The sequence below is a fragment of the Typopeltis vanoorti genome, chromosome 7 (genome assembly GCF_054136105.1).
Source record: "Typopeltis vanoorti isolate ZY-2024b chromosome 7, IOZ_Tvanoo_1.0, whole genome shotgun sequence".
NCBI classification, from domain to species: Eukaryota; Metazoa; Arthropoda; class Arachnida; order Uropygi; family Thelyphonidae; genus Typopeltis; species Typopeltis vanoorti.
The window spans coordinates 54,680,604-54,695,103 of record NC_143555.1 but is presented as its reverse complement, the minus strand read 5'-3'; the positions used below and the strand labels follow the sequence as shown (position 1 = coordinate 54,695,103).

The window sequence follows — 14,500 nt, the reverse complement described above, 5'->3', positions numbered from 1 at the left end:
CCTCCAAAAACTTTAAGCTTTTCTGGAGACATAATATCTGAGTGGGAACTTTTTGATGTTCCCAATGAAGAGATATGTTCTGAATCCAAAGACAAAGGAGAGAGAGCCATAAGAATAGTGATTACATACATATAGGCATCTGGTTCCCACTAGAATCATCCTCATTTTTGACAACCCAGAACCACCAACATCTGTCAAAGCAGGATGTCTCAACTGTCCAGTACATGGTCCTTCTCAACTGCCATCTGTACCCAATGTGCCAATAAAGTACATGAAAATAAAGATCCAAGGACCAAGGAGAGATAGTGATATGTAGATATAGGCATCTGGTTCCCACCAGAAACATCATCCTCACCTTTAACAACCCAGAACCACTAACATCTGTCAAAGCAGGATATCTCGACTGTCCAGTACAAATCTGTATCCCAAACTGTTTACAGTACTTCAAATGTTAGAAATATGGTCATTCTTAACTGCCATCTATACCCAGTGTGGTAGTGAAGTACATGAAAATAAAGATTGTAAAAGCAAAACACCAAATGCTCTAAATGGAGACTTGGGAGACCACCCAGCATATTGTCCAACTATGCCAGACATAGAACTATTTTTCCAATCTTTAACATGATTTGATGTTGAGAAATGATGAGTTAAACCAGATGTGATGATTCTATTGTGATTGACATCCCCCACATGTTCCTTCTGTCTTATTTCAAAACTTCTAGAGATCTGTCCAATGTAAAGACTTGAAAAGGATATTTTTTTCCGCCATTTCACCCAAATCGTCGATTTGGTGGAGATATGTCGATGACGTGTTCATCATCTGGAAGGATACCATGGAAAAGCTTCTCGTGTTTCTTAATAAAATCAATTCACTACATAATAAGATCAAATTCACTATGGAACTGGAGAAGAACAAAGAACTACCCTTTCTTGACATACTGGTGAGGAGAGAAGATAACAATGTCCAACTGTCCATTTACAAGAAACCCACAAATACAGGTAGATATCTACATTATTCGTCTAACCATCATAGATCACAAAAACACAGCATCATTCATATGCTCCGTAATAGAGCCTTAAGGTCTGTTTCGAAAGAAGTAGATGTACAGAGAGAACTGTCACAAATAGCTAACACTCTATCTCTGAATGGATACCCTTCTAACATTTTAAACAAATTGCTTTTTAAAGACAACCCCCAACAACGTGGAACAGAGTCCCAATATGTGTCCACAGCTGTCATTCCATATATTAATTCAGTATCCACAAAATTGGCAAGAATGTTAATAGCTCATAACATCAGAGTGGTTTTTAAACCAACTACCACGATCAGACAAGTCTTAAGATCACCCAAAGATGAGGTATCGTTCTTCAAATTTCCTGGAGTATATGAAATTCCATGCACGTGTAGCTTTTCTTACATTGGACATATCTCTAGAAGTTTTGAAATAAGACAGAAGGAACATATGGGGGATGTCAATCACAATAGAATCATCACATCTGGTTTAACTCATCATTTCTCAACATCAAATCACGTTAAAGATTGGAAAAATAGTTCTATGCCTTACATTGAGAATGACTGCAAGACAGAACTTTCAAAGAAGCAGCAGTGGTGCTACGCACAGGCAATAATTTAAATAGAAATCAAGGTGCTATTCTTAAAGACATATGGAAATATCTCATCAATTCTCTCAGCTTAACAGAACTACAATATGTGAAAAACTGCTCAACATGTGGTCATGTACCGGATTCTGACTGAAGCATTCGAACGTATGCATGCCATCAAACACGAATTATCAAATGTAACGGCCTAGCAGTTACTAAAGTGTATGTTTTCATGTAACTTGAAGCATTTGTTTTCACACCAGTACAGCCTTGAAAATGTTAGACAATGGCTGGTGAAACTTGTTAGCCCTTTGTATTTTTAATCATTAAATCTTATGGTCTTTTAACAATAAAAGTTCTTAGTTTTAACACATTAGACCAAATATGAACAATTTAATGTCTTAGATCTTTTTCCAGAAGAAATGAAGAAATCATGGATACTGGCTGTCCACAATTCTCAAAATATAAAAAATGAAAGACTAATGAAAACAAAACCACTCATTATAGGATGCCAGATGATACCACCAAAACAGAAATAATGGCAACATTCTTACAATGGAATTGTTGTGTATTCCGACCAATATGTTTGTGCTTGCAAGAAATGTAACTGAAACTGAGTGATAATCTGGCTCTCTGTAATGTTGCCATTATTCTTAAGGACAGGACAGGGGATGAACCTGCCCACAGAGGAGTTGCCATCTTTTGTAGGCAACCTAATGCCTTTCAGCAAATCCAAATTTATACCAGCATAGAATCAGTTGCTATAAGACTCTCGGTTGGAAATATAGGGTTGCCCACAAAGATGGCAACTCCTCTGTGGGCAGGTGCTGCATCTATCTCCCTCTTGCCACAGATTTTTCTCAAGATGACCTTGATGATGTTATATCGCAGTTACCATCCCCTTTACTTTTAATGAAGGATTTAAATGGATATAACACACTGTCATTTTCTCCAGTAGGAATATCTACTGTAGTTATGGATACATTTTATGATGCTCTTATTGTACTAAGCTGCTGATGCATGGCATTCACGTCCTTCTGTTGATCCCCTTCCCTATGTTTATATCAGCAACCAAGAATATTTTGTGTTATTGGCCTCTATCTCACACCAGATTAAATCCTCCTAAACTACTATTTTTGTTGGTTGCAGTTCTTCAGCTATTATCAGTAATACGAATGACAAGTATTGATATGGGTGACTTATTGGACCATTTATTGACTTATAGAGAAATCTCATAAGATGAGGTAGAATTTATTGAGCTGTTGCATGACAGCATTCTCAATCACCATGTAAAAGAAAGAAATTGAGATTCAAGAGTGTTAGATTTGAGTGTCATTTTCTCCAGTAGGAATATCTACTGTAGTTATGGATACATTTTATGATGCTCTTATTGTACTAAGCTGCTGATGCATGGCATTCACATCCTTCTGTTGATCCCCTTCCCTATGTTTATATCAGCAACCAAGAATATTTTGTGTTATTGGCCTCTATCTCACACCAGATTAAATCCTCCTAAACTACTATTTTTGTTGGTTGCGGTTCTTCAGCTATTATCAGTAATACGAATGACAAGTATTGATATGGGTGACTTATTGGACCATTTATTGACTTATAGAGAAATCTCATAAGATGAGGTAGAATTTATTGAGCTGTTGCATGACAGCATTCTCAATCACCATGTAAAAGAAAGAAATTGAGATTCAAGAGTGTTAGATTTGATCATAGTGTCAGAAAGGGGGTCTCAATTAAAAATGCTATGGTTTGCCACCAGCTAGTAACAGTTCTTTATACAGCAATCCCTTGATTAATGCACCTCCGATTAGTGTCATTTTTTTCTATACCCAAATTTGATAAGTGTGCCTATATACATCTTAAAAATAAATGTTACAGATTGTAAAACTTTTTTATCTATACAATTTTTATGGCTATTTTAAAAAATCACTCACCAGGATGAAATAATTTAGTTACTGATTTAAAACATTTTACACAGCTTTTTTTTAATGGCATACTATACTATTTCCATGTGCACTATGTTCCAAATTTACTGCCAAAATTTATGTCGTCTATTAATTACATAGCATTTTGATGATCATATCTCATGCCTACTTTGCAATTGTTTTCCTTACTTTTTTTTTATTATTATTTTAAAGTGTTTTTCCAACCTTTCATCACAAGTAAAAGAATTAGTGAGGCAAAAAAAAGTGGAAGCATGAAAATGATCAAAAAGTAATCTCATTGGAAGAAATACTTGAAATAATAAAGAAAAATGAACAATGAATCCAGAGCAAAGATAGGACAAGAACACAAAAATGGGTGAATCAACTATGAGAGCAATTTTAAGCAAAGCTGCTGAATACAAAGTGAAAGGTAAGGCTGGTTCAAGTTCATCATGCATGTACTTGAAATCAAAGTGTTATAATGATTGAATTGGAGAGACTTCTTTCTACCTGGATCAATGATTGTAACCAACAATGGATCCCGCTAAGCACTGACCTTATTAAATCAAAAGCATTAAGTCTCTTTGCAACATTGAAAGAAAGGGCTGTCAATCATGTAAAAGAAGAAGAAGAATTCCACTCTAGTGCTGGGTGGTTTGAGTATTTCAAAAAGAGAAATAGCCTACATAATGTTCTAATCACAGGCTAAGCTGCAAGTGCAGATAAGGAGGCAACTGTAAATTATTCAGAGATTTTAAATAAAATTGTGGAAGAAGGGGACTCTTTTTTTTGGAAGCGAATGCCTTTCAAGACTTTTCTGGCCAAATCAATGATATCTCAGCCTGGTTATAAAGTCGCAAAGTCGAATGAAATTAATGTTAGCAATATGTGAGCCCGTTTGGAAGCACATTCCTTCACATTATGCAAATGATTTTAGAGGCTTTTCAAATTAATCTAAGTTAATTAAATCTCATTCTGAGAAATTGAGTGATTCTGACCTGCTAAATTCAAATGCACAGCAGGAAGATCCTGAAGAATATGATGAAAATTTGATCACTGACAAGCCCAAAGAGATTTCACAGAAACAATCTGAAAATATTTTTGTACAATCGAAGTTTGTAAGCAGCAATGCTTAGAGGCTGACCCTGATTAAGAGAAAAACAACTGCAAAATTTGAAGAAGTAGGTAGAAGAGGCAATATACGGCCATACCGTCAGTTGTTTGAAAAAAAGAAACAGAATGCCTGCCAAACTACTTTAGCTCAATTCTATGTTAAGACGTAGAATAATAAATTTATATTCTGAATATGTTTTATTGTCTTTCAGCTTCATGGTTTTCCTTTACCTAGGCCCTGAGATATACCCTAATTCTTTTATAAAAAATTTAAGGGAAAAAAAAACAATTTGAGGAACGAATTATACTTTTTTCCATAGGTTATTATATTCGATTAGTACATTTTTGATTAATGCACCAGGCACATTAATAGAGGGATTGTTGTGTATATATATATAGGTATCCCTTGATTAACGCAATTAATTAATCCTTTGATGTATGTTACCGCGTATATCAAAATTACATTAATCATATATAATAATCAATAGTAAAAATTACAATTCGTCCATGATCAATTATTGTATTAATAATTCGTTTTATATAGTACTCTTTTAGGAAAGATAACAAATGAATGCAAAGGAAATGCTTAATAAATGCTTGTACCTACATTAGTTATTGCAGTTTGTTATCAAAAAAAAAAAAGTTATGAAAAGTCGTTTGAACAGTTTTAGTTTTTTCTTATCACTATAAATTCTACGATAACAAGCAAAATGACTCTCTAGACCTCAGCAAACAAGCATTCTTCGATTAACATCTGGATCAGTATCCATTACTTGCTGCTTAAGCGATTCTAAACTGTGAAATATTCCATCCAGTTCTTTGATTGTTATCCCCCTTTGGAACATCTTCACATTCCATTTGTTCGTTGTCTTCATATGCGTGTTGTTGTTCAGTTTGCAATGATTTCTTCAACCATGTTGTTCACAGGATTTTGAAAACAACCTAAGTCATTAGCTTCATTAGTCATTACATATCGCAAAATTTTTTCCAAACAACTCTCATGCAGCTAGAAGACACTTGCTCCCACAAGTCATGAATGTTTTCAGTTTCATCTTTAGTGTTAAAATTTTTCTAAAATTCTTGGAACATAATTGCATTTTCTCCCATTGTTGTTGTTTCTACTGCCTTTGAGAGTGTCTTTCTAAGAAAATAGTCTATGAAAGTTGCAATGGCGCCCATGTCCATGGGTTATAGCAATGATGTATTTGGTGAAAAAAATAAAACTTTCACATTCTCACACAGATCATTAAGAGAATTTGGATGATCAGGTGCATAAAAACGAAAGAGCTTTAAAAGCTAAGTTATTTCTCTTACAATAAGCTTCAACTGCTGGACAAAAATAAAACTTTAACCAATCTTCAAATGGGCTTTGGGACCCAGCCTTCTGATTCACCCGCCAAATTACAGGTAAAGAGTTCTTGTTACATCCTTTTAAAGCCCTTGGGTTCTGAGTTCGATAGACAAGTAGTGACTTCAATTTAAAATCTCCATTAGCATTCCCTCCAAGCATAACAATTAAGCAATCTTTTGAAATTTATAGCCAGGCTGCGCTGCTTTTTTTTTGGTATAAAAGTTTGAGATGGCATTTTTTTTGTAAAATTTATGAAGAACATAATTTGGAAATACAGCAGAACAATTGGAGCTTGTAATACACCACTGTTAATGCCTAATGGGAAGAATGACATCATCATGCTCACAACTTTCTCTCGTCCAGGAAACACTCCCTGAGGCTTGAGTGTTTTTGTGTGGTAAATTTAAATGTACGTTAATTAAAATTTGCCGCTTATATAAAGGGATTGTTACAATTAATTTTGCTGTGTTAATCAAATCCCGCGTTAAGCAAAACTGCATTAAGCAAGGGATACCTGTGTATTTTTATTTTATTATTTATTTATTTTTTTTCATGTTAAAACATCATCTCATTAACAGTCAAGTTATTTGGTCATGGTTTGCTGCCAATGAATTTATTAAAGAAGTTTTATCTCCAGTTTCTGGAAATAAAACTTCTGGATGTGAAATCCTTAATTCAAACACTACAGCATTTCCTTTTATAGAATTGCAAAAACATTTGAAATTTTAGTTGCTGGTAAAGTCATAACATAAACCAATCATTATTGCTTTCTTCCATTCTTTTATCTCCTTTAAGGTTCAGAACTTTATTTTACTCTTTAAATGAAAGACTGGTCATTTTTTCATAGCAAGTGAAAATTCAATCTGCTATATCTTCTTCCCCCAAAAGTTCTTCTCTCATTATTGTCATAACATATATTATTATTATATGGAGTCCTCCATGGAGTTTGAAGACCCATACTATCCACACAATATCTATCATACCTCTCATTGACAGACAATGCACTCACAATTGCGTCTGACAATGCATGCTACTCTTTCACCACTCTCTCACTGAAAAATCTGGTCCTTAATTTCCAGCGATGACCTCTTGTTCTTTCACCACTTGCCAACTGTTGAAATATTTCCTCTGCATCTGTCCTATTTATTTATTTATTTCGTATCCAAACACAAGTAGTTCAGTAGTAAGTAAGTGGTACAACATGATTTACAACAGATTAGGATACATTACAATGAAATCAGCTTAGATTTGGTAGGTGAATTATACAGGGAATAATAATTAAAAAGGAAAAAAAGGAAACTATACATAACTTATATACAATAAACATGGTCAGATGTTCCTCCAGTATTTTGCACAATCAACTGCTCTTTCTGTGCAGGATATAAGGTCCTCTTTTGCACAAGGCGATTGAAGAAAGGGACAAGAAAGAAAGAAGGTGTTCCATGGACTGGGTTGTCCCACACTCACAATATCTAGGCTAATGAGGTAGCCCCATTTGATGAGGTTTTGTTTGCAGCATCCTGTCATCCGGAGTCTGTTGAGGCTTTTCCAAGTATTCCAGTCCAAGTGGGTACCATGTGGAAGATGTTCGGCTGTTGGAATACCAGTATTATTTTCAGGATATAATGCAAGCCATTGTTGAAGTCTTGTCTCTGGGAGGTTTTTAGGTGGTTCAACACTTGTCAGGAAGTTGTGTCGGGATCTTAGTCTTTGGGGCACTGCGGTCTGGCCGAATATTGGGTGGCATTCATCATTCATTTGTCTGCTTCTTTCATCGGCTGAGAATGCAGATCTGTCCTATAAAATCCTTTTCGTAACAAAATCTATCATATTCCCTCTTCTTTGCCTATCAACCAACTTCTACAACCCACAAACTCTCAATCTATTAATATGAGGAGCATTCCTCAGACCACTCCCCAACTTGGTCACTCACCTCTGAATCTTCTCTATCACTTTCTCATCTCCTTGGAATCCAGGCAACCAGACCTGAGCACAGTAATCCAGATATGGATGTATCAACATCCTTATAAAGAGGAATAATAACTTCTTTTTCTCTGCATGTCAGCATGATTTTCAATAACCAAGTAATCTTATGAGCTACCTTGGACACCTTAGCAATATGCTCTCTGAACTTCAACTCTCTATTGACCAACATCCCCATGTTCCTAGCCTTATTAATTTCTTGGAGTACATTTCTATCAATATGGAACATAGCTTGTAATCTTTTAATCTCAAAATGCATAACTTACACTTTTCCACATTAAACTAACCTTCATTACTTTTGTCCATACCGTCAGCTACTTTAAATCATCCTGCAAGTTCTCTACATCAGCTTGATTAACTGTGATGCTACCCAGCTTTGCATCATACAGCTTAATATCTTCCTTCAAATCATTTCCTATATCATATATGTACAAATTAAACAATAATGGTCCAAGCACAGAGCCTTGCAGTACACCACTAGTCACCTGCTTCATCATGGACTCTGTTCTCCCATACATTACTTTTTAGTATCTGCTCATCAGCCATTCTCATATCCACATTTGTTCCAATTTGCATAACAATATTCCAATGGGTATCCTGTTAAATGCCTTAACAAAATCCAGAAGTATCACTGTGTAGCCATTCTCCTTGTCCAACCCAGCTGTCACTCTCTTATAAAAAGTTAATAAATCACTAAAGCAAGACCAACTATTAACAAAACCATGTTGCCTCCCATAGATTATCATATTCTTATCCACCCATTCCTGAATTCTGCCTTTAACCAGCTTTTCCAATACTTTTAGCAACACCTACGAGATGGTGATTGGTATGTAATTTTCTACCACAGCCTCAGAGCCTAGAGTCTCGTTTATGCAAAGGAATTATTTTATCCTACTCCTGCTACCTAGGCACTTTACCAGAGCTCAGACAATAACCACAACATATGTAATAGACAATCTATAATCTACAAAATTTTTCTTTTTTTTTACTTTACTCACAATATAATTTCATTAACAAAAGAGACTTGTAATTATAAACACACAAAAATTAAAATTGGCACAAGATGATTAAATAATGTAATACATCTATATATCTTGTTCTTCCAACACCTTTATCTCTTAAGTAGATATGCAATTGTAATATACAATTGTTTTAAGCTTATTTTCCCAGCTCACAACATGAATTAGTAATTAATTGGCTGAAAATTGAGCATAACAAGAATGCTTTTTAATACTGTTATTTTAAAAATGCAATTATCTTGCAAAAACAAGTCAAAAACCAGATCATGTGACTGAGTCCATCGCGAAAAGTGTGTCTGGTCCAACATCAAGTGCTGTCTGCTTTCTTGCTATCATGAATTTTATTTGTCTTTCCTGTTAAATTATTTTTATGGAAAATTTATGAATTTTCCTTTCATTATGGATGATAAATGAAAGAAAACACACACTGAATTGTTGTTGCATTTTAGACCCACATTAAAGGAAAGCATATTTCTGTATAATAATCTGTAATGTATTATCATGATATCTTGTTTTGTCACCCCTTTTTTTTAAATCACCTATAATGATATTTTTATAAAGTAGATCGATACCTTAGGTGAGTAAAATATTTTTGTGGCTAGTAGATTTAAGTTGTTCTGGAGCACTAGTTCAGCATGTAAATTTATCAAAGCTGAAATTTGTGACATACTCAGGGAATACTATTTTTTGTTCCATGATATCAGTTACTGAAGGAAGGATATCAGTAATGCAGTAGCAACTTTGAAAAGGCATTTAAATGAGACCATATTTCCCTAGAGTTTGAAGAACAAATAGGATTGGAGTGAAATGGATCTGCGACCTTATTAATAGCAGGACATCCATAAGAAGATATTGCAGGAATATCATAAGCATGAGCAGAGTTATGAAATATATAAAGTACGGATCAGAAAAGTTACAAGCATTGTATGGAAAGTTAAATAGGAGTATGAAAGGAAATTGGCTGTGCAGGCTAAAGGCAATCCAACAAAAGAATTTTATTATTATGCTGCATGTAAAAGAAAAAGTGAATGCAGAAGAATACCCTTGTGTCAGATGCTGATTATATTGTTCAATAATGAGTGCTCACTTCCCTAATATCTTTCAACCAGGTGTATGTAACGTGGTAAACAGTGCTACCACTACATTAGATAAAGATACAGAGGTGTATGACAATAAGGATCAAGTGCTGTTGCATAACTTGTGTAAATTTTGGCAATAACGACAAATGGAATATCACATACTTGAAAGGAATGTTCAACTGAATTCGATTGATATGTTTGTGTAACTTCAGTCTGCTAGAAAGGATTCCATAGGAATGGAAAGAATATATGTTAATTCTGTTATACAAGGGTGGTGTAAAAAGATCACCACCACATAACCAAGTTGGTTGGACCTTGCATATGAAAATGGGATGACTTACAAACCATGCTTTTCTTTGCAAAGTGAAAAAGTAGCATGAGTTTACTAATGAGAGAGGTCATATTTAAGAATTTTGTCATATTTTATAATTACAGCTGAGTTGGATAAAGGGAATCAATATACTATGATACCATTCGACTTTGTTGAGTCATTTGATAAAATAAAATGGAGAACATGGGATTGGAATATAAACTATTGACATGGATAAGTAGGTGATATCAGAAATTGTTATAGGGTGGGTGCAAATCAGCCAGATTTAAGGTGGGCAGTGGTGTATTCCCAGGGATCAGTTTGTACAATAATGATTTTGGGAAGGCCCTGACAGTAGAGGTTTGTTTGTTTGCTGATGATACAAAGACAGGCAGGGCAATCAGGGATGATATTGATGGAATTATACTACAAGGAACTGATGTGGCTAGGGATCTTGGAGTCATGTTGGATAGGAATTTGAAATTTAGAGATCAAATAGCAAAATTGCATATAGAACTCAGAGGAATATTGAAATGTTGAAACAGACATTGACATGTTAGGAAGTCATTTTGGCTCTTTACATGGTCGTGATATAGCTGCACCTAGATTGGTGTGCTCAGATTTGTTTCCTTTGGTTTGAATGGGATATGCAGAAAAGTGTAACTAGAATGATATGAGAATTATGGAATGTAGAATATTAGGACTGATCGAGAATATGTGGACTGCAGACACTTGTACACAGGAACCATAGAAGGTAACTTTGTACACAATTAAAAATGGGGTGAGAGCTTGATTTTTCTCTCACAGAGTGCATCTGATGTGAGTGAGTTTAACATGTTCATTGCCAATCAAGCGATATCGCGTGATGCGAGTTTTCACCAAACGCCCGATCACGCGTCATCGCGTGGACTTCGCTAACTAAATAAAAAAAATATATAAAAAATTTGGCCACCACACGAAATTCCAATTTTCAGCTTGGCAAGGAACGATATTGCGTGATCACGCGATATCGTGTGATGCAAGTTCTCACCGAGTGGCCGATCACTCGTTATCACGTGGACGTCGCTAATTAAATAAAAAAATTTGGCCACCACACGAAATTCCAATTTTCAGCTTGGCAATGAAAGTGTTAAGAGAAGGTATGATATCTCCTGTGTGAGCAATGTGTGGCCTCATTTGATGAGTCCATTGACTCCTTGTAGGTTTTAGATAATAATAACCCTCCTCTTGGGTTATTCTTTCTATCCTCTCTGAAAATACAATATTCCTTAAATTCTATCCCTGTAGCTATCCCATTTTCTGTCAATCAAGTCTTGCAAGAAGTGAGAGAACTTGTGTGTGTTGGGGGGGAATCACGCCTGGAAATTATCTAAGAATGTAGTTAGCCAAGGTGTTGAGGACTAAATTTTTTTCTTGGAGAATGGAATTTAGGTGCCTTGCATGAATTCAAAGAGAAGTATGATAGATATTGTGTGAATGATGGTAGATTAGTATAGGCCTCTCACTTTGAATCGTGGAAATGGATATATGCTTGGGGGGGGGGGGAAGATAATACAAAGCTGAAAAAATAAGTTTTCCTTAGGAGACAAATATGAATAGTTGTGCTAGAATGGTTGCTAACCTTTTTAATGCTGTTTTTTGCTAGTTTTATTTATATACTTCTGTTTTGTTCTAGTTTTATTAGTACAGTGCCATTAGCATTTGATTTGATGAATATCAACAGCTGGTGAAATGTACCTAGTAGGTAATTCTGCTGCAATAATAAACATATTACAAAAATTGCAAACATAACATCTAATCACCTTATAAATAGATAAATAGCCTATAGTTTTCTTACAGTGTCATTTTGTAATTTGAATCAGAGCTTAAATTTTTCTCTCTCTCTGTCTCACATACACTTTTTTTCACTTAAAATTGTAGTTATTTAATCTTACTTCTAATTTATTTGTTTGTTCTAGCTGTCCTGTCCGAGTTATACACTGGTGACATATAAAGTAAATGATTCTGGAATATGTGTGATTACAGAGCCTGGTCTTAGGTTAGTTGGTGAAGACAGTGATATTCAGCCCAAAACCTTATTAAGTTGTCGATTAAAAAAATTACTACAAGAAGTAGAAATACAGACAAAGTAGGTGTCTAATTTGAGCAGATAATTAAGAATTTATTATTTTCTTTTATTGCACTATCACTGTCATTTTAACTCAAAGATATTTGCTTAAAAATGAGAATTATTTTGCATTTAAAAAAATAGTAAATTCAAATCAGAATGATTTATACCTTCTTTAATAGCCTAACCAACTTGCTGAGGACTATAAAAACTTTCTGATGTTAAATATGAATTTTTGAAGATTATAATTTTTTTAAAAATTGGGGAAAGGAGGTTTTTCCCAAAGTAGAAGGAATAAAGATCTGGTTCTTGTTGGCATAGGACTTGTTAAGTTGGGAATTCCTCATACTTTATTTCTTTCTCTCTCTCTCTCTCCCTACATGTATACAGCACGTGTGTGTGCTGTATACATGTATACATGTTTAAATTTTTTAAACCTTGGGTATACTGTACATTAAAGATACCAAGCAATTTTATAAAAATTTTATAAAAGATTAAAACTAAGTTTATAAAATTGCTTGGTATCTTTAATATATATATATGTTACGGTTAAAGTGAATAATTCCTAGAGGAGTCTAGTAAATGTAATAAAAACATGTCTAGGGGCATCGATACTCTCAGACCGGCCCTGTAGATAACCATAATTGACAAGCCATGGAAGAAGTTCTGATTACTACATTAATAGGAGAGATTGCTTTTTTTCTTATTTACATCAGTCGCTACTAAGTGTGTACATTTCTCCATATTTTCATTGATTTTATGTACCCATAAGCATAATGGGAGATTTAGAAATAATGAGAACACAATCTAATGACCAAGTTAATATGTTGAGATCGAAAAAAGGGACAAATAATCAGTTATTTATAAGAGAAGAGTATTATTCGTTTTTAGCGAAAGTTAAAAAGAACAAAGATAAGGTTTCTGGCAAAACACCCGAAGATTATCAACGGTTATCAAGATTCGATATCGTAAAAATTGGAAATGTTGAAAAACTCATCGTACCTGTTAAAAATGAAAGAGAACCGATTATGTTATTACACTTTCTTGGAGGAAAATGTTCAGTTAATTCATGACACTCATATTGCCATCGGCCATGGAGGACGAAACAGAATGATGAAAGAGCTTAAAGAGAAGTATAAGAACATCACAGTTGAAATTGTTATGACATATTTGAATCTTTGTGAACCCTGCCAAAAGAAATTGAGCATTCCAAAAAAGGGCTCGTTGTTAAACCAATTAAAAGCAGCGAATTTAATTCTAGATGTCAGATTGATTTATTTGATATGCAGTCACAAGCTGATGGCAATTATAAATTTATAATGGTTTATCAACTTAGAGCTTTGAAAACAGAACGAGCTGCAGAAGTTGCACATCATCTGTTGGATGTATTCACAATATTTGGAGCCCCATGCATCTTGCAAAGTGACAATGACCGGGAATTCTCGAATAAAATTGTTGAAGAAGTCTGCAGAATGTGGAATGAGCTTAAGATTGTTCATGGGAAACCACGGCAAAGTCAATCACAAGGTTCGATTGAAAGAGCAAACCAAGACATTGAAAAAATGTTATCCACATGGCTTGAAACAAATGAAACAACAAAATGGTCGGAAGGGATAAAATTTATTCAGTTTATGAAAAACAGAGCACATCACTCTGGAATAGATCGCAGTCCCTGTGAAGCTATGTTTGGCTGTAAAGCTAAGGTAGGTTTGAAAACATACTTACCAGTCGATACTTTGTCAGAAATCACGAGTGAAGAAGATTTCGAGATGATATTAAAAGATCAAACTAATAAGGATGTTGAATGTGAGAAGATAATCTCAGAGAAGGAAAGTGGTATTAGGACAGAAAACGGTAACAATGTGGAAGTGGAAATAGATTATACAAGTGATGACTTATCTGTTGGAGAGCCAAACAAAAACAGAAATAAGAGTGTTAGCCAAATCGAAAGAAAACAACATTTTTCTGAAACAGGAACGATCGACAAGGAAGATAACAA

General features: G+C 34.6%; 1 protein-coding gene across 6 annotated transcripts in view; it reads left to right on the top strand.

Annotated features, from left to right (window-relative positions):
- The window catches only part of Ask1 (apoptotic signal-regulating kinase 1), a 937,451-nt gene that overhangs the window by 182,134 nt on the left and 740,817 nt on the right, over nucleotides 1–14,500 (top strand). For all 6 annotated transcript variants that reach the window (XM_090395264.1, XM_090395267.1, XM_090395262.1 and 3 more), the window contains exon 6: nucleotides 12,353–12,522. In XM_090395264.1, the coding sequence (XP_090251390.1) occupies nucleotides 12,353–12,522 (170 nt within the window). The remainder of the gene's footprint in view (nucleotides 1–12,352; nucleotides 12,523–14,500) is intronic.